Source organism: Lynx rufus, unplaced genomic scaffold, assembly GCF_022079265.1.
Source record: "Lynx rufus isolate CCGP_SWC_20201006 ecotype Redwood Valley unplaced genomic scaffold, mLynRuf1.p SCAF_35, whole genome shotgun sequence".
NCBI lineage: Eukaryota > Metazoa > Chordata > Mammalia > Carnivora > Felidae > Lynx > Lynx rufus.
Window position 1 is genome coordinate 247,222 of NW_025814851.1, and position 23,520 is coordinate 270,741.

General features: G+C 50.8%; 2 protein-coding genes across 11 annotated transcripts in view; both read right to left on the reverse strand.

Annotated features, from left to right (window-relative positions):
- KDM5C (lysine demethylase 5C) overlaps positions 1-6,406 on the reverse strand; it is a 32,834-nt gene extending 26,428 nt beyond the window's left edge. For 6 of the 10 annotated variants that reach the window (XM_047093603.1, XM_047093595.1, XM_047093599.1 and 3 more), the window contains exons 1-2: positions 5,798-6,278; positions 1,842-1,919 (exon numbers count right to left, since the gene is read on the reverse strand). In XM_047093603.1, the coding sequence (XP_046949559.1) occupies positions 1,842-1,919; positions 5,798-5,947 (228 nt within the window). In that variant the 5' untranslated portion in view covers positions 5,948-6,278. Of the gene's footprint in view, positions 1-1,841; positions 1,920-5,797 lie in introns of all 10 variants that reach the window. The other 4 variants (XM_047093604.1, XM_047093601.1, XM_047093600.1 and 1 more) reach the window with 2 other exon arrangements.
- A 6,835-nt stretch (positions 6,407-13,241) lies between these two features.
- IQSEC2 (IQ motif and Sec7 domain ArfGEF 2) overlaps positions 13,242-23,520 on the reverse strand; it is a 42,800-nt gene continuing 32,521 nt past the window's right edge. The window contains exons 9-15 of the mRNA XM_047093655.1: positions 22,353-22,492; positions 21,463-21,588; positions 19,228-19,327; positions 18,510-18,671; positions 16,649-16,822; positions 16,108-16,157; positions 13,242-15,509 (exon numbers count right to left, since the gene is read on the reverse strand). Coding sequence (XP_046949611.1) covers positions 14,544-15,509; positions 16,108-16,157; positions 16,649-16,822; positions 18,510-18,671; positions 19,228-19,327; positions 21,463-21,588; positions 22,353-22,492 — 1,718 coding nt within the window. The 3' untranslated portion in view covers positions 13,242-14,543. The remainder of the gene's footprint in view (positions 15,510-16,107; positions 16,158-16,648; positions 16,823-18,509; positions 18,672-19,227; positions 19,328-21,462; positions 21,589-22,352; positions 22,493-23,520) is intronic.

A 23,520-nucleotide genomic window follows, 5' to 3' on the forward strand; every position in this document is an offset into this window, starting at 1 on the left:
CTTCTATTCTCTGAAACTCCATTTTCTGATTATAAGGGGGAACTAACATAACTGCCCAGTCCACTTACTCCAGAAGGGTGGAGTTATGAGAGAAACAGTGAAGACCCTCTGGAAACTCCAGAACTGTATCTAAGTTCTAGGCACGTTTCAGATTGAAGGCTCCAAAAGCACATTTACCTCTTCTTATGCACCACAGAACTTGTCCCATGGTGGCTGAAGGCTGAGAGTGCATGCTGGAGACAGAATGGCCTAAAGAACTAAGAGACAGTATACCAAAGCAGCACTGGCACCTGACCAACCCAGGACCCGATGTGGGCCAAGTATCCTAGGAACAAGGCATGTACCTTGCTTGCTTCCCTGAAATCTCAGTGACCCAAGAAAGGCTCCCCAAAGCTCTAAGTCTAGAACCACCTTGCCCTGGTCAGATAGCCTAATTCTATGGAGAACTAGATAAGTCACTACCATTCACCGCCTTGCTCAGATCCCATTATAAGAACAGAAACAGTTCTATTTCATAGATGGGGAAAACTAAGGTCTATTTGTGGAAAGAAACAACCTATGGCTATTTAACTGCGGAAACCTGGAAGAGGCTAGCAACTCTACTCCCTCCATCTTAGCTTTCCAATCTTGGCCTCTTCGTTGCTCCTCCCCATCAACAGCCAGCACAGTATCTCTAGAAAACCTGCCCTTGTCCCATGCTAGGTGACACCTTGCACTAGCTGCACCTCCATAGATCCATTTCTTTAGGATCCATTTCTTTAAGGAACTTATACCCCATTCATGAGATGATTTTTTTCCCCGACAAGGACAGCTCCTAGACTGACCCTACAACAGTGGTTCTCAATGAGGAACAATTTTGCTCCCTGGGGGGATATTTAGCAATGCCTGGAGACATTTTTGATTGTTATAACTGGGAAAAGGTATTACTGGCATCTAACAAGTAGAAGCTAAGGGTACTGATAAACATCCTACAATGCATAGGATAGTCCCTCCATGACAAAAAATTATCTGGGCCAAAATGTCAATAGCATCAAGGTTGAGGAACTGTAGTCTAGAAACAAGGAAGCTTTTAGGTCATAAGTTTCCAGTGGGGCCCAATACACTCCCCCTCCCCAGGGCATCTAGTAAGGTTTATGGATACATAATGAGAGAAAAAGGTGGTAACATAGTTCTCAACTGTATCTTCCCTGGGGAACTCCAGGATCTTCCTAGGAACTGGTTTCAAAGCACACACTCTCATTATCCCAGGGCATTCTCAAGCCCTTAGTGGAGAACCTCACCAATCCATGCACAGAGCCTGGAACAGAGCCTGGACTTCCTGTACAGAAAAGGGAGAGGGAAAAGCCTACCTGCCTGACCCCTGTCCAAGTTTATAACCATTCTAGCCTTGATAAAGACCAGTTCTTGTGTTGTTCCTGCCCCTCTACCTCATGTCCCACCTCACCAAGCCCCATAGAAGGCAGGCCAGAAGCACAGGATTGTGGATGAATTGGATAATGAGACCACATTCAGCTGGCCAAGCATGAAAGGGCTCAGCCAACCCCCTATTTCCCTTTTGTTGACTCAGTTACAGTAGGCTGGCTGACAGGGGACTTTCAGAAGTAGCAAACCTTTAGGGAAAGGGACGTCCCTAGTCTTTGAGCTATCATATTAGAGATCCTAAATGCTCCTGCTCTTGGTTATACACAGAGCTCTAAAGCTTCCTCTATGACCTCCATGCAACTTCACAGGAGAGAGAATAAAGGCATAGTCAGGTAAAGCACCTTAGCTCAAGAAGGTATGAGGGAAGTGGAATCGGAGTTCACATATCCAACCCCGCCACCAGCTGCTAGTCTTCTCACCTCTAGTTCATTCAGCCTCTGGATTCGGGGAGTAAACCTGAAGTTGTCCACTTCTACAGCAAAGGGTGGCTGCCAGTCCTGGGGGGTTACACAGAGGGGAAAGGGAGTTGAGTTATTCCAGCACAGTGCAAGGCCAGAGGGCACCACAAGCAGCTCAGCACCCCATTTGTTCCTTCCCAGACCTCTAGCCACCCCAGGCCCTTTAACTTGGCAAACACCCAACCCACTACCTGCCCCCCAGAACTCACCACAGGGCCCTAGAAGTCCCTCAAGTCCATACTCAATGCCCCAAGCATTGAAATTTCTCCCAAGTCCCTCCAACAGTACAGCACCAGGATTTCAAGAAAGAGAGAGATGGGGCCCAAAACAGCTGACCTCAAACTCTCCCTACATCCACATTAACTCCTTGTTCCCCAGGCATGTACTGTAGGACACAGTCTGGAAGTACTGGTAAGCACAGGGATCTGGAGTCAGAAGACCAGGGTTCATGTTCTAGCTCCACTACTTACTAGCTGTGGGATTTTACTTTTCTGAACCTGTTTTCTCATCTGTAAGGTGGGAATATGAACACTTGCCCTGGCTTCCTCATAATACTGATACGGCAAATTAAATTGGTTTTCAAATGAAAAATGTTATTCAAAGGAGTCATCCTTAAGACCTGGTATCTTAAGCTAACTCCACCACCTAATATACACGTAGGGTAGCTCAGCTCCAATTCTGCCAGGATTTAAAGGTTCGGGCCTTTAATGTCTTCTCTCAGTTGAAAGGGCCTGAGACATGTGCTGTAGGGAAAAGCAAGGGATGGGGAGCAAGAATCTGCATCATTCACCCAGTCTGGAAGGCTTCCTGTGGGTCCTCTCTCAAACACCTGCCTGGTATAGGAAAAGGGGGGGGGGGGGGAAGCAGGGGAAAGGGTTAGTGATGGGATACCCAACCATGGTCGCAAAGAATAGGAGAATTTGAGGAGAAGGAAGTTGCGGAAGGATAATGGAAGTGGGGGGTGACTGCCATGCCAAGTTGAGGCTTGTTGTGTCCTACCAAAGGGTAACTGTGGGGAGCCCCTCCCTGATGGCCTTTTCTCCAAAACCTCCCATGCAGTCCTCTCCTCCCCAAAGCCCTAGCTCCTGCTGGGGTGGTAAAAACCACCCAGAGTAACCTAGACCAATGCTCTCATTTTATGAATGGGGAAAGTGAGGCCCAGATATGAATTGTGATTTCTCCAAAATCACATGCTGATTTAGTGGTAGAGTCAAACTAGAACCCAGGTCTTCAGACCTCCAGTCCAAGGCTTTGTACAACACCAGGATACCAGTGTTCATACACACATGCATACATACGGAAGTGGGGGGTAGTAAAAGAGAAGAAAAAGCTGTTGGCCTTTTCTGCACACACACTTTTAGAAAAGAGGCCAGAGGACTCTTACTTGCAGGCACACATATTCCCCTCAATCCCCCAACCCCCCAGCCGAAGCAGGTTTGCAGCAAACACCTGGGGCTCAGTGAAGCAGGGGCAAATTAAAAAAAAAGAAAAAGAAAAGAGAGAGAAAAGAGACTAAAATGGTATGGCTCAAGCCCAGACAAGCTCCTCATGCCCTCTTGCCACCCACCAGTAGGGCACTCCCCTTAGTGCAGGTAGAAAGGTACTCAAACCCAAAACTCCAGGAACCCTTCTTTCCTGCTGAATCAAGTTCTGGATAAAAATAAGCACAGCATCAAGCAACCGGACAGGAAATGGCAGAACCGAATCCTAGAGCAGGAGCTGTGGGTGCAACAGATAGCTGGGGAAGGTCCAGCAAACCCCCACCCAGCTCTCCCTGGAACCTACGAGCTCCCTCATTCTGCCTTCAGTCTCCTACTCCTGTGTGCCAAACACACCCGTATTATTAGGATGGTGATAAAAAAGTTGGCTACCCAATGCAGGAAGCAAGAGCCTTCCAAGATCCCCTGGGTCTACTCCAGGGTACCAACACTCTCCTCCCACCCACCTTCCCCAAGAGCAGCAGTCAACTGTCTAGCAATTCAAAGCCCAAATCGTCCTTCCTCAGGCAAACCTCCAATTTCCAAGAACCCACCCATACACAGGTTCCCACCCTGGGCTGAAGCACCACTTGGGCAAGGGCTTCGAATTCCAGCTAGATGGCCTGGCTGCCTAAAGGTGGCGTATGAGCAGCTCTACAAGAGGAAAAAACTGAACAAAACCAGAGAGACTAGGTCTCCTGGATTTGAGGGAAGTACACTGTTGGGGTAGAGAAGCATAACAAAAGATGGCCTCCTGCAGGTCACACACACACTAGGGATGTGTCACTTTTCCCCTTCCTGGTCCCCCAAGGAAGGGTATCAACACCTGCACAAGGCCAGCCTGCCCAATAAGTCTAAGGCAGAAAAACAGAAATTCAGGCCTCAGCTACCCTCTGTGTCAGATACGATTCCTTGCCTGCTGGGCCACTTCAGGGAGTGCCTTCTTGAGGCTGCCCAGGACTCCAGCCTCTCCTTTCTGCTAGCCTTTCTGACTTCTCGCTACCAAATGCCACTCCTTCACCATGAACAAGGATACCTCAAAGATCTATGGCCAGGCTCCAACAAGGGAAAAATTAGTATACCCAACACCTCCCAAAAGATCCATTTGAAACTAGCCTAGATCTGTGGCTGAACACCAGAAAACACCAAGATGGACAAGGAGGCCTGTGGTGCCCTCCTCAGGTGGCAGTGAGGCTTCCCATTCTGTTTCAGCCAGGAGACACCTACTCAAAAACACCCTGTTCCAAACTCAATTCCTGTCCTTGGAATCCCAAGTGGTGACTGAACAACACATACCATCATTTCTCCTCCATGCCAGCAAGGTGGCAGCCTATCCTAGCCCTTGGGGGACTTCTCGCGGCCCTGAAGCCAGGCCTAGGAACAAAGATATGCCCTTTGTCATTGACCTCTGGAAATCAAGTGTTCTAAAGGAGACAGACTTCCATAGCTCCATTCTGTTTTGGGGAGTCCAAGAATACCCTATCCTCTGGGACCTGCTACATCCTGGGACAGAACACAGTACAAAATCTTCTGAGAAGGACTCATACCCCACCGTCAAGTCGGCTGGTCCAAGCCTACCCATAGGAGCCAGGTCTGGGGGGATGGGGGGTGATGTGCAGGGAAGGATATTGCCTTCAGCTAGGAAAAGAAGGGGACAATTCCCTAATCCCATCTCAGGGGAGCCAGATAGAACATTCCCTGTAATAGAATTTCCTGATCTACTAGGCCAGGACATCATCTTAGATGGATTGGCCTGACAGGGCGTGAGTAAATATGAGTCAACCCACATAGGAGCAAACCAATGACCACATCAAACACCTTCGCAGTCACAATAATTACCACTTATCTAGCGCCTACTACACAGAGACTCTACCTAGCTTAATCCAATTCTCAAAATAAGCATTCAGGGGAGTCAATTCACAGGCTCAGAGAGATTAAGTTACTTGTCCAAGGTCACACAGCTAGTAAGCTTCACAGTGGAATTTTGAACTCAGGTCTGTCTCCCTTTAGAGCTGTGATCTCTCCACTACAGCACATTGCCTGCCTCGAGGGAAGTGATGACAATAAACGGAAAAAAGGCCTTGTTTGGTACAGCCTTGACCTGGGTGGTCCGGGATAACTGAGAGATGTGTAGATACCTCTCTGAACTCTCCCGGGTCCACTAGGCATCCCCGTTTTGAACCTCACCAGGAATGAATCTGAAAGGCGGAGTGAAAGTGGGGATGGGTCAGAGACCCAGGTCCCTTGGGGGGCCTCACACCGCTAGAGGACCCCTGGCGCCACATCATCCTTGCTCCGACCCGCGCCACATCCACAACGGTCCCAGCCACCCCCATTTCTCCACACCTCGAGCTGCCCTCCGCCCCAGAGTTCTCCACCAGCTACGCTAGTTCTTCATCCCTGGCCTCGCCGCCGGCGACCACGGACCCCGGGACTTACCGCGGGTGGGCGGATCTTGCAAATGCCCGACTTCTCGGCGATGGGCCGTATTTTCGCGATGTAGCCAAGAGGGTCTCGGAACTCGGCCCAGCTAGGCTCGAACACCGGGCACTCCGGCGGCGGTAGGAAGTCGTCGGACCCCGGCTCCATGGTGGGCCCTAGGACTTGGAGGGCTCGGACCGCCCTTAAGGACTCATGGCGGACACCGCGGTATGAAGCCGAGGCACTGCTCGGGGACTAGGCCCTAAAGCGGGGCGGCCGCCGCCCGCCGAGGGCCTTGGGGGCGTGTAGCTGCCACGCTCTGAGAGGCTCAAGCTGGCGCTACTGCTACCGCCTCTTCGTCCTGCCTCGTTCCTTCCAAACTCTGCCGCTGCCTCCCAACTACCGCAGCCTTCACCACTACAGTTACCTCCCAGCCGCCGCGGCCTTCGGCGCCGCCGCCGCCATCTTGGTTTGTCAGCGTCTCCTCCCCCCCCACCTCACCACAACAAACCGGATCCCTCCGCGGTGTGTCCCTCCGAGCCTCGTATACCTTGCGTGAGGCCAAGCTCTAAGAAACTTTCATCCCATGGAGACCTAGCTGAATCTGCAGGCATGGGTTCCCTATTTGGAAGCAGGGACGCAAAAGTACCTCCCAGACTGAGAGCAAATAGTCCACCACGGTGGCGGACGAGCAAACCGCAATTCTACTGTCGGAACCTTTTTCCGGTGGACCGGGGGCGCACGTTTAAAGGCCAGTGATGCGCATGCGCGTTATGAAGAGAGACCGGAAGAGGAGCTGGCGTTAGTGGGTGGTGGGTCCAAATTGGCTCTCCCCTTTATGACCTCAGCCCTGGCGCGAGCCCCGCCCCAACATTTTCTTCTCCAGGGTCTTTCCGTTGTGGGCCTCAGAAGGCGGCTTTGGGTGCCTGCTGGCATGCAGGTTGAGGGAGACGTGGGAGTTCCCAGCTCTAGGCGCTGACACCGCTGGGGCTTTGAAAGAAGGAAGACAAGATGTTGCTTACCCCCTGGGAATTACGGATTTTTGGAATCCTGGGTCCCAAGGAGAGAAAGGAAATATTTATTTCATCCAAGGTTATGTGTAGAGGCCTCTCAGAGATGGGGGCTTCCATTCATACCCCCCAAAGAGTCATTGTCCGTCAGCATTTTAATGAACACTTCCAAATGTTCTGTATGCACTTTTATTGTGTACACATTTGTGGAAGGTACTCCTATAAAATAAGCCTAAGTGTATATATATTTTAACTGTTGGATGTTTAGCAACAGCATATTTACCGCCTACTAATGCCTACTGTATGAAACACCTACCATTTGTAAGCCTACAGTGTACTTATCAAACATTGTGTACATGGGTTGTATTTATTGTGTATAGCCCTGTCATATGAATTTGAGTACCTGCCATGTGTATATCTACTATTGTGTGCATGTTCATTGAGCAGTTTACGAATAGGTTTATGGCAACTAACCAGTTGCATGCATCAAACCAGTACTTTGCCCACACATCAGGCATCTGTTGCATTTGAGGATTATGTTATACATGATTGTGGGCCTATTGCATACAGTTTGGACACCTACTATTCACACATTAGAGTACTTGTGTAAGTGCTTATTTTGTGTTCCCCCATTAGATTGAATTCCTTAAGGGCAGGGACCATGTGGCTTTATACATCCTTAGCACTTGGCATAGTAAGCAGTAAATGTTGAGTAAACAAAAGAAAAATGAATGTATATTTTTGAGCATCCTTAGTATATATTGACTAAAATAATACATACTCTTTGCAAACACTTTCTGTGTATATTAAACATCTGTTATAAGCTTAAATATGTTTGAAGCAGGGAACAGTTAACTGTTCCTAATCATATACCATGTCCCAGTTAGGTACATTATTCTGCCTACTTCAGGACTGAGCTAAAGACATCCTATCTGTAGAGCGGTGCACACCAGTAGGCGCTCACACCCTAGGGTCAGATAGGCCTAATTATTTCACTTATTATTAATCTTTGCAATTTCCCTTAACCTTTGTCCTGGGAAAGATGTAGGTCAATTTACCCATTCTATAGATGAGAAACTAAATTCTAGAAAGATTAAACAACTTGGCCACTGTTACACAGGAAGTTGCTACCTCCTGGTCAAATGTTCTTCCTATTATTTTTCTCACCAGGAATAGGATGGGGCAGGAGAAGGGTAAGGAGAATGCAGAAGGTGGGAGATATGCCAAATCCTAGGCTAAAGGAAGTTCAGCTTTTCCATCTAGATGCAGCTCATTGAAGGGCAAAGAACATGAACCAGGAGTCAGGAGACCAGGTTTGGGGTCCTAGCTCAGCCTTCTCTGAGGTCCTTAGCCCAGACGCCATCCCCACCATCCCAGAAGGGCAAATGGAAATTGCATAGAGTCTTTGAAGCCAGTCAGATCTAATTCATTCATTCACAAATATTTATTAAATTCCTCTTATGCACCAGGCACTTTTCTGGGCCTGAGAATATAATGGTGACCAAGACAGACATGGTCCCTGCTTTCCTGAAGCTGACATTTACCAACTGAGATCTGCAAAGTACCTCATTTCCTGTAGCCTTTATTTTCTCACTTATCCAGTGAGGCTCTATAATCCTTTCTTCACAGGGCAGTTATGAAGATGAGAGATAATGATAACTGCCGTTCATCAAGGGCCGACTGCTATGACATTGGTATTGTTATCCTTGTTGACATTGGTATTGTTATCCTTGTTTTACAGATAAGGGGACTGAAGCTCAGGGAAGCTTACCAAGTCATATGGCTAGTAAGTGGAAGACCCAGAATTCAAACCCAGGTCTCTCTGACTGCTGTAAAAGTCTCGGATGGTGCTCCCCACACCCACCCACCCCCAGGCCCAATAAAGTGCTCAGGAAACGGGTTCCTTTCCCAACCCTTGGGTCTTGCTGGAGATAAATCTGCATCTGGGAACTGCAGAGTTAAGAATTGGGAAGCATCAGGGAGCCCACCCTGGGCTGGGGGCTAGGTTGGCCTCACCTACCCACCTGGAGAGAGAGTCTGGCATGGAGCTGGTGCAGGGCAGTGATTGGAGCCTTGGCTGGGCTCTCGACCACACTCATCCAATCCAGGTTTTCTGGATGAACAGGATGAGAGTGACTTTGTACCTCACTTTTTTGATTTGTAAAATAGGGTCCCTTCTAGTGATGTAGGTATGAGCTGTGAGTTCTAACTAAATAGCTGTGGAATCCATCCATCCCCTTCTCATGCCATTTTCTAATCTTCTATCCCCCTGAGAGCCATTTATTATCTCTAGCCTGGATTATTAAAAGAGCCTCCTAAAGGCATCAAGGTATCTGTGTGAACTCATGGATACATACATACACATAATATATATTCAAAATAATGATAATTCCAAATGAATTATGATAGTGGATTATAATTCATTGAAGAGTGAAATAAAAATTCATGACTTCACACTGATATACATAAATAAAATGAGGGAAAGGGGAAAGCTTTTCCTTAAAGGAAGGATGGAGTAAGAAAATCATCGACAGATGCTCAGACTTTTTCCAAGTAAAAAAGTAAACTCTTAAAACACACCTATAACCCTAAAATCTTGGCCCAAATCTTGGTTCCCAAATGCCATTCTCCACTAAAAAGGACCAGGGCTCCTTGGGTAAAGTGGCTTATTCCAAGACTGGGGCAGGGAAAGTACATGATGGGCCTGGAGCATCTTGTGGTGCCAGAAGATTAGGAAATGCTCAAAGAAAGTTGGAGACTGACCAAGAGGATATAGGAGCCAGCTTGGAGGGCCTCCTGCTGGCCACATCTGGGGCATTTTTGAACATCAAATATTAATGTGTTATAACCCACTGAATACAATAGACAACCAAAAGTCCATGAGGAGATAAACAAATACATGTAGAAGAAGGGAAAGCTTTCCCTTATAGTGGAGAGCCAACTAATCCATGTCAAAGGAATGGTGGCGTTTGAAAATCACCATTTGGCAACTTGGAGAATTGTCATTGAATACTAAAACCTGTGAGTGAAAGTTCGAGGAGAACAGGATATTAGCATAATCTCAATGTAGCTCTCCACAAGTTTCTCATTTATTACAAAGGGAAAAACAGTAACTTTACAGTGGGGACACTATACAGGCTAATGTATCCCTGGGCTCTTACTTCAGGTCCTCATGAGGCTCTGGTGAAAAAAACCGGTTGGCAACAGAGGAGTGAGGGTACACTGACTGCCAGCCTCTGTGCTTTGGGATATGCTATGCCTACCACCTGGGCTTCCCTCTCCCATTCCGTTCTCAGTATGCCACTAACACATCACACACTCACATACATCACACACTCACAGGCCTTTGTACACACTGCTCCCTCTGACACATGCCCTTCTTTACCAGGATAACTCCTACTCACTTTTCTTTTCTTTCTTTCTTTTTAAGTTTTTATTTACGTAATCTCTACACCCAACATGGGGTTCAAACTCATGACCCTGAGATCAAGCGTCCCATGTTCTTCCAACTGAGCCAGCCAGGCGTCCCCACCCATGCCACTCACCTTTCAAGACACAGCTAATAGGGCAGTTCCCTCCTTGCCCACCAATCACCCACGCCGACCCCAATTTGGATTTTTCCCTTCTTTGCTCCCCCCACACGTGCTGTGCTCCCTTCAGGGACTGTACCTATTGCATGGACATTATCCCCAGGGACATTATCCCAATGTACATTCCTGAGGGTCTTGTCCTGAACTAATATGGTAGCCACTACCTACATGTGGCTATTTAAATTTAAATTTAAAAATTCAGTTCGTCAGTGGCACTAGCCACATCCCAAGTGCCCAGTAGCCACATGTGCTAGGGGTTACTGTACTGGACAGCACAAATATAGGACATTTCCATCATCACAGACTTATTGGACAGCACTGGTCTAGGACAAAGACTCTGTGAGAGTCTAGGACCTTTGTCCTTTGTTATGTGTTGTCCCTCCCCATCTACGTCCCCAAAGAGACTGGCAGTAGGACCTTTGAGAGCCGGATAGCCACTAGGCTTCTTGTCTTCAGGCCCTCACAGAAATGGGGAGGTAAGGAGCCAAAGTACCCCTCCACAGTCTGGATGGTGAGGTGCCGGGAAGTGGGAGAGGGTGGGGCAGGGACAGTCCAGTGAAGGGTAGAGGGGGGAACATCAGAAATATCTGGAGGAGGCATGAGGAGGTCCCAGGGGGACCAAAAGCTTGGTATACAGGTTGCACCAATCAATAAGCTAACCAATGCAAAGATACCTAAGATTTAGCTTGGAAAGAACTATTCATTCAAATCAACAAAATTTCAGGGTCATCTATGCTGTGCAATGCTCTGGACAGAGATGATTCAGACCATTGTCACCCTTGAGGCCTGGTGAGGAAGAAAGGTAATGACATGAAGGATCTCAGAGGACATGATCAAGGGCACGCTTTGTAAGGGATGGGTCTTTTAAGCTCATCTAACAACAGTGAGAAAACCAGAGTATTGGGGGGGGGCACCTTTTCTGGGGGTGGGGCAGGGAGCAGGAAGGCACAGGTAAAATAGAGTCTGAAAATTACACACAGGCCTTTTCAGGGAACAGTGAGTGGGTGGTCAAAGTGTGGGCGAGGAATGAGGATTAGGAGATTGGTTGGGGCCATGCGGTGGAGGACCTCCAATGTCAAGACAAGGAGTTTGCTTTCGTTTCTGTAGGTGGCAGAGAACAGCTTACTGTGCGTCTGGCAGGAGGGAGACATTTCATATGCATCTGTTAACAATTTTCCTGTGAGATTATTATTCCTATTTCACAGGTGGAAGGCCAGGCTCTGAGGGTCTAGGTGACTTGCCAAAGGCAACACAGTCAAGTCTGTGACTGAGCCAGGATTTGAGTGCTAAAAGCTAAGCTTTGGGAAGACAAAACCAGCATGAAGTTGAAGGTGGGAGAATGGGGCGTGACTAAAGGCAGTCCAGCTTGGCCCACCAGGGAAGAAACCAAAGAGAAAGAAAGAAAGAAAGAAAGAAAGAAAGAAAGAAAGAAAGAAAGAAAGAAAGAAAGAAAGAAAGAGAGGAAGGAAGAGAAAAAGAAAAAAAAATGCTGGAGCACTTGGGCACCTGGGTGGCTTAGTCGGTTACGTGTCCGACTCTTGCTTTTGGCTCAGGTCATGATCTCACAGTTTCATGAGTTTGAGCCCCGTGGCTGACTCTGCAGCACAAGAGCCTGCTTCGGATTCTCTCTCTCCCTCTCTCTGCCCCTCCCCACTTGCACTGTCTCTGTCTCCCTCAAAATAAATACATAAACTTAAAACAAATTTTTTTAAAAAATGCTCATTGGATTTCATTCTGAAACCTCCACATCTAAGCTCCTCCAACGCTCAGGTTGGGTCCTGGAGGCGGCATCAAATGGTTAGATGGCCCCAGCTGCTTCTCTCACTCAAATGTGCATATGAAGAAGAAAACAAAGGCCTCGGTCCAAGCTGCTAAAGAGTGGGGCCATACAAACCATTCCCTCTTAGGTGCTATTCCAGGCCATACAAACCATTCCCTCTTAGATGCTATTCCAGACTCTAAGAAAGCACCAAACATATTTACTGACTGCTGCTTCTGGGGACCCTGCTGACCCTAACCAAGAGCCAGTGCTCTGGCCCACTCCTACTGGGCTCTCCCAAGACCCAGGACATAACTTGTGGTGCTGAAAACATGTTCATTTCATAGGGAGGCAGTTTGGGGGGACTGGCCTAGAAATCAGGAACCCCCATCTTGACTTGCTGTGTGGCCTTGGAAAAGACCCTTCCCTTCTCTGGACTTGTGTCCTCCCGTGTAAACTAAAGAGAATCCAGCTATTTGCTATCTAACAACATAAGTATATACACAAAAGAGTTCTTATGATGTATCCAGCCCCTGGCTTCCTGGCCCAGGTCACCTACCCCCCTACCCTCAAGGACAGAAACATGGCCAGCCTTGGGCAGTGGGGAGGGCCCCAGGGCAAAGCCAGGCAGCCACAAGAAGGGTAAGCACAGATGGCACAAGAGCAGAAGGAAGTATCCCACCTGTGAAAGGAAGAGCAGGGAACTAACCTCCCAAGCACCTACTCCATGCTATCTGCTTGATATCCATTACCGCCATGTCATCATCGTTACTCCATGTGGCAACGGCTTTATCACCTCAAGGTTTAAATTAAGAAAACTGAGACCCAGAGGGTGCTTCTCCTGAGTGTGTGTGCCTCAGAAGGGAAAACCTCAGGACTGGAACTGGATCAACTCCAAAGCCCACACCCTTGCCGCTGTGGTCCATTAAGGAGCTGAGAGAGGGAAATCTCCCTCATCCCCACCTCCCACCCAACCAAAGCATCTCACCCACCCAGTTGCCTGAGCTGCTACCATTAGCTCCTCACCTCCCTGGGCTAAGGCTTCTCTCTCCAGGGGCTCCACCCTGGGGGAGGGGGCATAAGTAGGAGGCAGAGGCGGGAGGTGAGCACAAGGTCTTTTATGAGGCATCAAATATACATTCTTATATACAAGGAGGAAAAAAGACAATGCCTGAACCCCAGCTCCTCTCCATACAGCCCCTCCCACTGCTGCCCTCCCCCACCCCCAAGCCCCTGGGTCTCTGGACCTTTATACAGCCAGGGTCTGTCTGTCTGTACTGCAGCCCATGGTAGAGGGGGGAGAGGGAGGCAGGAGCTGAGAAAGGAGCTGGATGTACGGGGCAAGAAGAGGAGCTGGGGCTTGTAAAAAATATATTTATAATAAATAAACAGGGCTGTAAAGGGGGCTGGAGAGGCAGCAGAGATTTTGACGGACAGAAGGACTCAGGCATCCTGGCTCCCAGCCCCTGCTCTGATGGCTTCAATCTGCCTCAGGAAGGACATCTTGGGCTTATGGTGGCCCTCTGGGAGCGTCTCTCCCCAGGGCTGATGCTGGGTGCCCTGCTCCGGCGAGGTGTATGTGGGCAAGATCTGTAAAGTGCATTGTCTTCAGTTGTAGGAGGGGTCGGTGTAAGGGAATGGGAGGGCATGCAATATGGGTGAGGGAGGGCAGTGCCCTTCTCATCCCAGACCTGAGCACCCCCTCCCCAAACCTGTCTGGACTTTTATCAGGGTAAGAACGTTGCCGTGAGAGGCAAGGTCCTGAAGCTGAAGTGGTCTGGGCTGGGGCCCACTGGAGAGAGGACAGAGGCTGGCTCTGGAGAGGAAGCACTGCCCATTTGGGGGCCAGCGTTAGTGGGGACCCACCGAGTGCACTGACAGCCCTGTTCCTCTGGCAGGTTGAGAGACACATGAAGGAGTTTAGTCAGGCCCTGAGGTCTGAGAGAGGGCCGAGTCAGCCGAGGTTTGGCCACAACTCTACAGAGCTCCCTCCTAGCCCCATGTGGCTAGAGGTGCTCTGGGGAAGCGTCCACCCTTTACTGCTCCTGACACCTGCCTGCCCTTCTCTACCAGCCAGAGCTGATGGGCGCTCACACTGGCCCAGAAGTCTGAGGTCACCTTGGGGATGGGGGTGGGATGGAGACAGGGAAAAGAGGAGGAGGATCTCCAAAAGGTCCTCGCCACTCCCCAGAGCTTGAGAGCCCTGCATCCAGGCTTCAGGTGGCAAGGATCCTTCAATCTGGAAGGAAACCCCATGGCAACTGTTGAGGGTTAGAGGAGGGGTCCCGAGGCAGGGAAGAAGTGGGGAGGAGGACATCTTTATGTGTATATATATTTTGGAAAAACTGGGAACCTCTTGTGGATTCCCCAGACCTCCCTGGGCCCCAGCTCACTCCCTCTGTTCATCAGACCACGGTGCTGATCCGGCTTGGCTTGGCCTTGGGGTTTGCACTGGGTGGGTTGGCCGTGCCAGGGGGCCCAGAGGCGTGCAGTGGGCCATGGGGGGAGGTGGGTGGCAGGGGTGAGTGTGGGGTATGGGGTGAGGGTGGGGGCAGGGGTGGGTAGGAAGGGTGGGGTGGAATGGGTGAGTGCGGTGACAAGGGTGACTGGGGGTGGTGAGGGTGGGAATAGGAGCCTCCTGGTGGCCGGGATCCAGGGCCCCCTGTGGCCCCTGCTGCTGGCATCATCTGTGGGTGGTGGCTGAAGATGAAGTGCTTGGGGCCCTGTTTGTGGGCTGGAGGGTGCTGGGGGGCAGGACTGTACAGGGGCAATGGGGATGTGGGCTGGTGCAGGGGGTGGCGGCCATGTGGAGCAAACTGAGGGTGTCCTCCAGCCCCCCGTCTGGGAGCCCTGCCTGGCCGGCCCAAAGTATAGTGCTGGGGGCCTGGGACTGGGCCATGGGCATGGAAGTGGCGGTGTGGCCCCACAGGTGGGGCTGAGGCGGGAGGTGGTGGAATGGAGCCCAGCTGGGGCAGGGGCGGGGGCTGCTGAGGAGGTGGGGGGAGAGGGGGTTGCTGGGGTGGGAGGTAGGGTGGCGGGGCAGGGCCTGGTCCTTGGCAATACTGGGCATGCAGGGCCTGGAGCTTGGACTGCCCATCAGGCAGCACCCCCAGGCCACCGTGGCTGTGACCATGGTGGTGGTGGTGGTGGTGGTGGTGGGTGGAAGAAGCAGATGAAGAGGAGGCAGAAGCCTGGCCTGTTGGCGGTGGTGGCATCTGGAAGGGCCCCTTGCCCCGCTTGCTTCCAAACAGGGAGCCCAGGAAAGATGAGGAGTTGGAGACCGGTCTCTGGCTCTTGTACTCCTCTGGCGGCGGGGGTGGGGGCGGAGGTGGCATCCTCTGGTGAGGGCGTGGACTGCTAATAACAGACCCCTGGAAGCGGGGAGGGGGGAAAGTCAGGCCAGTCTAGACTTCCTAAACCCCCAACCCTAAACTCCACCCGGTCCCTGAGGGCTGGAACTGGGGAGACAGGAACCCCCATGGCATAATGAAAACCAGTTTAATGGTCCTGTACTTGTACACGGAGCTCCCCAGCTTGCAGAGCTCCTCTGTCACATCCACTATCTCATCTGAGCCTCTGCTGGGAGAGGAAGAATTAGTAGTACCTCCTCCTCATCCCCATTTTGCAGGCAGGGAGAATGTTAGGCCCAGAGGCACAGAGTGACTTGCTCAGGCTCAAAGAGCAGGACTTGGAGGTGAGAGCTTCTCACGGTCCAACTCCAAGGGCATCTCAACTCAGAGTCGGCCCTGGGGTTGAGAGGGGCTAGGGAGAGTGGAAGACAGACTGAGAGACAGGCAGAGTGAGGACAGACAGAGTTGAGGACAGATGGAGAAAGTGGTTGGCTGGGAGAGGCAGCCTCGAGGTTCCCATCAAGGAAGAGGGGGAAGCATCAGGTCCCCTCCTCCTCTGGGGCTCCATGGCAGGGCAGGGTTCATGCAGAGGATGAGTGGGGCAGGAGCTGGCACTTACTTCGATGGTGCTGTCCAGCGATCCCACGCTGTTACGCCGCCCCCGCTTCCCTGCACCCACAAGCAAGGAGCCCAGCGTCAGAGCAGCAACCCCCCCTCCCCACCCTGCTGGGCTCCAGAGCTGGGCACCAGGCCTGGGCCCCTCCCGGGGACAGACACCCCTATTCCCTTTCCCCCGTTGAAGAGGGGAAGGTGGGGAGGAGGAGAGGTGGAGGAGGAGGAGTGAGAGGAGGAAAAGATGGCGAAGGAGGAGAGGTGGTGCTGGAGAGATAGAAGAGGAAAGAGAGGAGAGGTGGAGCAGTGAGAGAGAGAGAGAGGGGCTGACTGTGGCCCCACTTCACACTCCCTGGCCCAAACTCTGGGCTCCACCTGATCTGACCTGGCTCCCAGGCCCCCTGCGGCACAGTGCCCAGGGCTCTGGATAAAGGCCGGGTGTGTGCAGGTGTGGTGGGTGCAGGAGAGGCTGGCGGTCAGTGATAGGAGGCAGAGAGGACACCCGGTCCCACATCTCCCCAGCCAGGGGAGGGGCCCCAAAGACTTGCCTGCATCGGAGAGGTCTCGCAGAGAACTGCTGAGTGCGCCCCGTTTGAGCCCATCGCCTGCCCCATACGTGTCCTCCAGGCTGCTGCGGGCCAGCGTGCCATTCACTGAGTCCTTGGCCCCTCCGGGCTGTGAGGCATTTGGCCGCATCATACCTTTCTGCTTCTCTAGCTCCGCTGGGTGGTTGTGGGGCAGATGGGGAGAGAAGGTCAGGAACAGGAGTGAAAGGCCACTTGGCTAATCCCAGCCCTCCAGCAACCTTCCCCATTCTTGCCTGTTCTGTCCCCAGGCCTTCTGCTTTGCCCCCTGGACAGACGGCACATTCCCCCAAAACCTCAGTTCCATCTCTGAAGCCCCCCCACGGCGCCCACCCTGTTTCACACCATCTCCTCTGGCTGGGTTTTCCCTCTGTACCTCTCTGCCTGCTCCTCCTGCTCCTCTCCCCTTCCTCTCACCCTTCTTGCTCCCCCCTCCCCTGCCCACTCTCAGTCTGGTCTCCCAAACCACCCCTGCCCTTCAAAACAGAGCTTCACAATGGCTGGCTGGTCACAGCAGGGGCAGGAAAGCCCTTCTAGTCTATGGCAAAGGGCAATCCTTCCAAAGTCAGCTCAGTTCTCAGCTATCTTGCTCCAGAGCAGAGGGCTCCAGGAAGGACAGGAGCAGGAAACCAACAGGAATGGAATCTTCTATTATATGCCAGCAGTCTGCTGGGAGCTATGTGTACTTGATCTCGCTTAATCTCACAACAGTTCAGAGGGAAGGATCATCATCCACATTTTTCAGAGGAAGAAACTGAGAATCCAAAAAGTCATAAAGCTGGCCCAGGGTCATACAGCTGGAAATGGGGGGGGGGGGCGGTGGGGAGCTGATATTCTGGAAGCAGGTCTGCCAGAGTCCAAAGCCTGTGCTCTCTAGCCTCCTTACAATGCCCCCCTTCACCTCCCTGAGGAGGTCATGGAGACTTTTGCCTGTTGCCTTCCCCTCATCTTGGTATGCTCACCCCTCTCTGAATGTCCCCTGGGTCTCAAGGATCTGGTGAACTGATATGTGCGGACCTTGCTTTGCTGAGTGGAGCAGACCCTGGAACCATGAAGGGCTCACCGAGCAGCTGTCAGCTGCCTCAGTTTCTCTCTCTGTGTCTGCCTATCTCTTTCTCCTCAACATCATGTTACTTAACTGTGACTGCTTAGCCTGGAGAAGAGAAAACTTGGAGGGCATTGAGTAAAATTAGACGTAATCACTCTTTTCCCATTATATATGCTTAAAACGACTTGGCGTGGCCTCTGGGGGCCAGAAGGATGGGTGATGGGGACTCAGCTCAGGAAATGGAGTGTGGGAAAAGGACAGGAAAGGGGAGGGGGGCTGGGAAGAGGGATCACCTTTTTTGGACAACTAGGATGTTCAGTGCCAGGGTCCTACTAACATGTAGGACATCTCTTCTACCTTGCCTCATTAAATCTCCACAACTCTGTAAGGATATTTCATCATCCTAATGTCATGTATGAAAAAACTGGGGGATCAGGGAGTCAGGCAACTCACCCCAGCTTACCTATATAATAAGTAGCATACCTGGGATCTGAAACTAGAGTCCTACCTCCAATACCCTGATGCTTCTCCCTGCTGCCTTTCAATAGAAGGAAGAGCTGGCTCCTAATCAGGGCTTGGAATAATTATCTGAAGTTCAGAGGTAACGAGCCTCTTGTCCCTGAAGGTATTCAAGCAGAAGCTGAAAAGTTCCTAGAATGGGGGTAGGAAGGTTGGACAAGCTAACCCTCAACTCTGAGATTCTCAGAGGACAGGATTCTTGGTGTCTGGGGGGGATCATATCAGGAAAAGGGACAAGAGGTACAGCTGGGTACTCACACTCCACGCGGTATTTCTCCATCTCCTGCACCTCGGCAATGGACTCGCGCAAGTCGGATGTGAAGCGCAGCCGGTCCTGGAGGCTGGGGGCATTGAAGATGATGAGGACTTTGCGCTCCCCGCCAGGTACTGCAGACAGCAACTTGATCCCAAACTGGTAGTCTGGTGGGGGAAAGGGGAGGTCGGGCACCCGTCAGCACTGAAGCAAGGTGGCTCATACATGAATGAGTTTTTCTACTCTTCAACTCTAATCCAGCCTCTTCTCTGCTCAGCATCCTTAGTGGCTTCCCTTTTGCCCCCCAAGGTCCCCAAAATCTTGGCAGTCATGGCCCTGTTACTCCCTCTACTCCAGATAGAAAGGCAAACTGCACTCTGACTCTCTCCAACCCCTGCCTTCACACCTCTGCCTCTAATCACATTGCTTCTGTTGCCACCTGACAGAGCTCCTCTGGCTCAGTCCTTCAAAGCACAGCGTGATCACCATCTCTTTGGCCCACCAGAAAACGTACACACCACGGTTCTCTGCCAGACCCCCAGGGCACAGACCCAAATCATACTCCACCCTAGCCTACCCTGCATCCCGGGACCAAGTAGGTGCTTTGGAGACCTTAGTCCAGTTGTAAAGGACTCCAAAAACTGGAGGTTGGTATGGATGAAGGATGAACACAGGGGCCATGGCATAGACTTTGGGGATGCTGGGATCCAAGTAGGGACTCACATGAATTCTGGAAGAGCTGCATGTGCATTTCCACCAGAGGAAAGGACTGACGGAAGCTGTACGTCACCAAGATCTTCTTCTTCTGGAAAATTTTGGTGACCTTTGGAAGGGGGTGGGAAAAAGACAAGAGGCAGGGTTTGGGGTAGGGAATTTCCACATGACACCTATTTCTCATAGCCACCCTCCCCTCCCACCGCCACTGAAAGACATATACACACAAACACACATACCCACAAGTTGGGGAGAACTGAAGCTTGAGGAGCAGAACAGGAGAGATGGGAGAAAACGCAAGTTCCTGATGTAATGACGATGCGCAACGGACATTTGCGATTTTTATAGGAAGTAACCGAATGCTCCCCAGAAAGCCTGTTCTATCTAATACCTCACACAGACTCCCCCACCCTGCCCCCTTTTCTGAGCTTCCAGATTGCTGCTTCAGTGCCTTTCACCACCAGGCTTTAGGTGAGCGCTCTGCGGGTGTGATCGCCCCCTGCTGGACCAGAAGCGCCACGAAGGGTCTGATTGTCGTGTTTCTTGCCCACCTCGGTAGAACCCCACAACCTGTGGCAAATGCCAATGAGCCAACGTCTAGAGTTAATGAGTCTTCCTCTCAATAGCCCAAGGTCTTTATCAAGTACTTGGGCACTCTGGATTCGACAACCGGAGGTTGTGAACACGTCAGACAGTCTACAAAGTGGTGTTTAAAAGCAAATTACTTGATTTCAGGATGGGTTATAGTGCATGGTTATGCAGAGCATTTTCTTAGTCCTTTGGACTGTGAGCTCCCGAGAATGAGGACTGACTTTCACTCATCTCTGTGAACCCAGTGCCCAGCATGGGGCTGGACACGCACAGGTGTCAGTGCATGACAGGTGCTGAAACATTTACACAGCACCCATGTGGGCCTGGCACTCCTCTAGGTTAGGCTATTCTACTTCTGATTTCTTAACTCCATCCTCATGACAACCTTATGAGATAGGGATTAGCCCCACTTCACAGAGGAGGAAATTAAGGCTTAGTGAAGGCATTGGAGAGGTTTCATCTAAAGCAGCAATTCTCGGGGCGCCTGGGTGGCTCAGTCGGTTAAGTGTCCGACTTCAGCTCAGGTCATGATCTCATAGCTCATGAGTTCAAGCCCCACGTCGGGCTCTGTGCTGACAGCTCAGAGCCTGGAGCCTGCTTCAGATTCTGTGTCTCCCTCTCTCTCTGCCCCTTCCCCCCCTCAAAAAAATGAATAAACATTAGAAAAAAATAAAGCAGCAATTCTCAACTAGGTGTGACTTGGAACCCCAGGGGACATCTAGCAATGACTGGAAACAGTTTTGGTTGAAGGAGCGCTACTGGCATCTAGCAGGTAGACACTAGGGATGATGCTAAATACACTCCAATGCACAGGTTAGCTCCCACAACAAAGAGTTATCCCTCCCCAAATGTCAATAGTGCTGAGATCGAGAGACCCTGTTCTAAAGAACTGAAGATCACGGGAATAAGGGGGGAAGATAGCTCACTGTCCTCAAATCACTGAAGAGCTGTCTCAGAGCAGGAGAACACTCATTCTCTGTGATCCCAAGGGCCCAGGGAAGATGATTGGAGGAACCCCATTGGGAAACAGATTCTGTCAATCAGAGCTGTCTAACCAGGAAACTGGCTGCCTTAGAGGAAGGCACCCTTCTGTCTCCACAGTCATGCAAGCAGGGAGCCATGCAGGAAGTTGGTTTCAGGTTAGAGATTGGACAAGAGACCCTGAAATTCTCTTGTACCAGCAGAGTCCTTAAGAGTCCCAGCTCTAAAAGATGCACGTCTACAAGGGTGATGAGCTTGGTTTTAAGCTTGAATCACTTCAAGCATCCTGACCACCTGAAGGTTTCAGAGGGACCCCAGGGTCACAGGTTTCCCCTCCTTTCAGCCCACACTCTGGGCTATTAAGGTGAACAGGGACATTTCCTACCACTTCCCAGACTGTAAGCCTGTCAACTCCTCTGGTCCTCACATTTTCTCCCCCTGTGCAGCTGTCACTCCCTCCAAATGGATCCAAAAGGTAAAAGAGGGGCAGAGATGGCCTATGCCCTATCCAAGACTGCACACATCACATGGTAAAGCACGTCATCCACCACACCTCCACCCACCAGCGGTTAACATGGTTCACATAGACCCAGGGTGCAAGTTCACCACCCCCCCTCCCCCCCCCCCCCCCCCCCCCCCGCCGCTCCATTTCCTCCCCTACAGTGCTCCTACCACGAGGAGATCATTGAAGAGGAAGACTTCCCGCTGATGCAACCCTAGCCTCTGGGGGCGGTTTGGATCTGGCACCTCGTAGAGTTGACAGCAGCAAACCAGTCGACGGTGAGGAAGAGACAAGACCTAGATAGGCATGAAGAAATAGATGTCATCAAGGCTAGCCACACCAGCTTCAGGCCTCTGGCACCTTATCATCCAATCTCAAGAGGAAGTTTACTCTGACACAAGGAGTCTAAGCAACAAAAGGCCTAGGCTTGCCTTTGTCCTTGGAGCTCTCTTTGTTTAGAATGCCTTTCTTGTCCAGCTTTATATTCCATTCTTCTTCCAAATCCCAGTTCTAGTCTTTTCTCTTCCAAGAAGGTGTTTCTGATTTCCCCGGACCAGAAGTGACCTCTCCATCCTTTATGCTCCCTCAGACTAACTATAAGGCAGATGCACTGACACCCCCACTCCCAGCCTGTGAATACCTCTAAGGACAGAAACTATGTCTGATTCATATCTGTGTCCCTACTCCCCAGTCAAATGCCCAGCTCTATGGAAAGGCATCTGTAAGTGCTTGTTGACTAAAAGACGACAGTGTGTTCTTGGTTTTGGTTATCAGTTTACTATTAGCTTGGCTCCTCACCTGGGATGGAGAGGCAAAACCGGGGGTGAGAAGGATGCCAATATTTATACAGCACCCAACACGTGCCTTGCAATGTGCTAGATGCATCCCCATAAGAGCATCTCACTCTGTACCACGCCCCGCTGAGGAATGCATTATCGCCTACTCCATTCAGCTGGAGAGGGGAGTCTGGGGCTCAGAGTCAGGGGTACTGACTTACCTGCCATTCAGTGGCAAAAGCAGACCCAAACCCCGTCCCTCTGCAGCCTCTCCAGGCACTTACCGGTTTCTTGCCAACAATCATGCGCTCCACAGCCTGCACCTGGGACACATGGTCATCATTGGTCCGCAGTTCACGCCCCTGGATTCGCTGGTAGATGCCCACCAAGAGGTCTCGGGGGATGTCTTCACCGTTGTCAACCCCTGGGTAAGGGAGTAACACAGGGGCATATTGCACAAATGTGAGGAGTGGGTGGCAGGGGTTCCTCCAAATGCCCCACACCCAGGCATGAGTGCAAACAATGGCCGAGACTGGAGGGAGTGGGCACCCTCGGTCCCTTGGTCAGGACTGGACTGGAAAAGGTGTCCTTCACCAAGCAACTGGATAGCCAGTTGCTTTCTCTCCCATGGCAGGGATTTTTTCTAAGCCACTCAGAGCACACTGTGATTAAAATAATCAGATACTTTTCCCCTTTCTAACTAGCAAAACTAACATTAAATGTTAGTAAGAGTGCAGGAAAGTGGGCATGTATATTAACAAAACTGTTTTTGGAAGGTAGTTTGGCAAAAGCCTAAATATTCCATGATTCTTCTTCTAGGAATCTGCCCTAAGGCATTACTCAGAAGTATGTGCATAGATGTGCGTACAAGTGCTACTTACAGGAAAAACCTTGAAACAACCTAAGTTCTCACAATAGAGGGACAGTTAAGTAAAGCTGAGTGCATCCATTTAATAAAATAATTTACAGCTATTAAAAACTTGGTGTTTACAAAAAGCATGTGAAAGTTCCTGTAGCGAGGTTACGTGGAAAGGGCAGGATAATAAAGAGCAGGAGAGAGAAGGAGGGAGGGTGGGAGGGAGGATTGATGAAATGAATGAATGAACGAATGACTAACAGCAGGATTCCAGAAGACAGATCCAGATGGCCTCTGATCTAACTCCCTCCTCCCAAGTCTACCATCCTTCTTCACTCCTGTCTGCTGAGTGAAACCCACTCACTCTTCCCTCCAAACCTTCTGCTAGAGAAAATGTTTTCTCCTTTGGAAATGCCACGCCTCCTCCCTGGACAGGTGCTAAAGGAACATGCTTCATCACACCGCCTTTTTACCTCAGCTGCCAGAGAGCTTAAGCCCATCTACTGTGCAAACCCTGCCGGTCAGCCAATTTGTCTCATCTGTTTGTTTTTCCTCATGTCTATTTCCCTCTTTCGTTTCTGTTTAAATAATCCTAG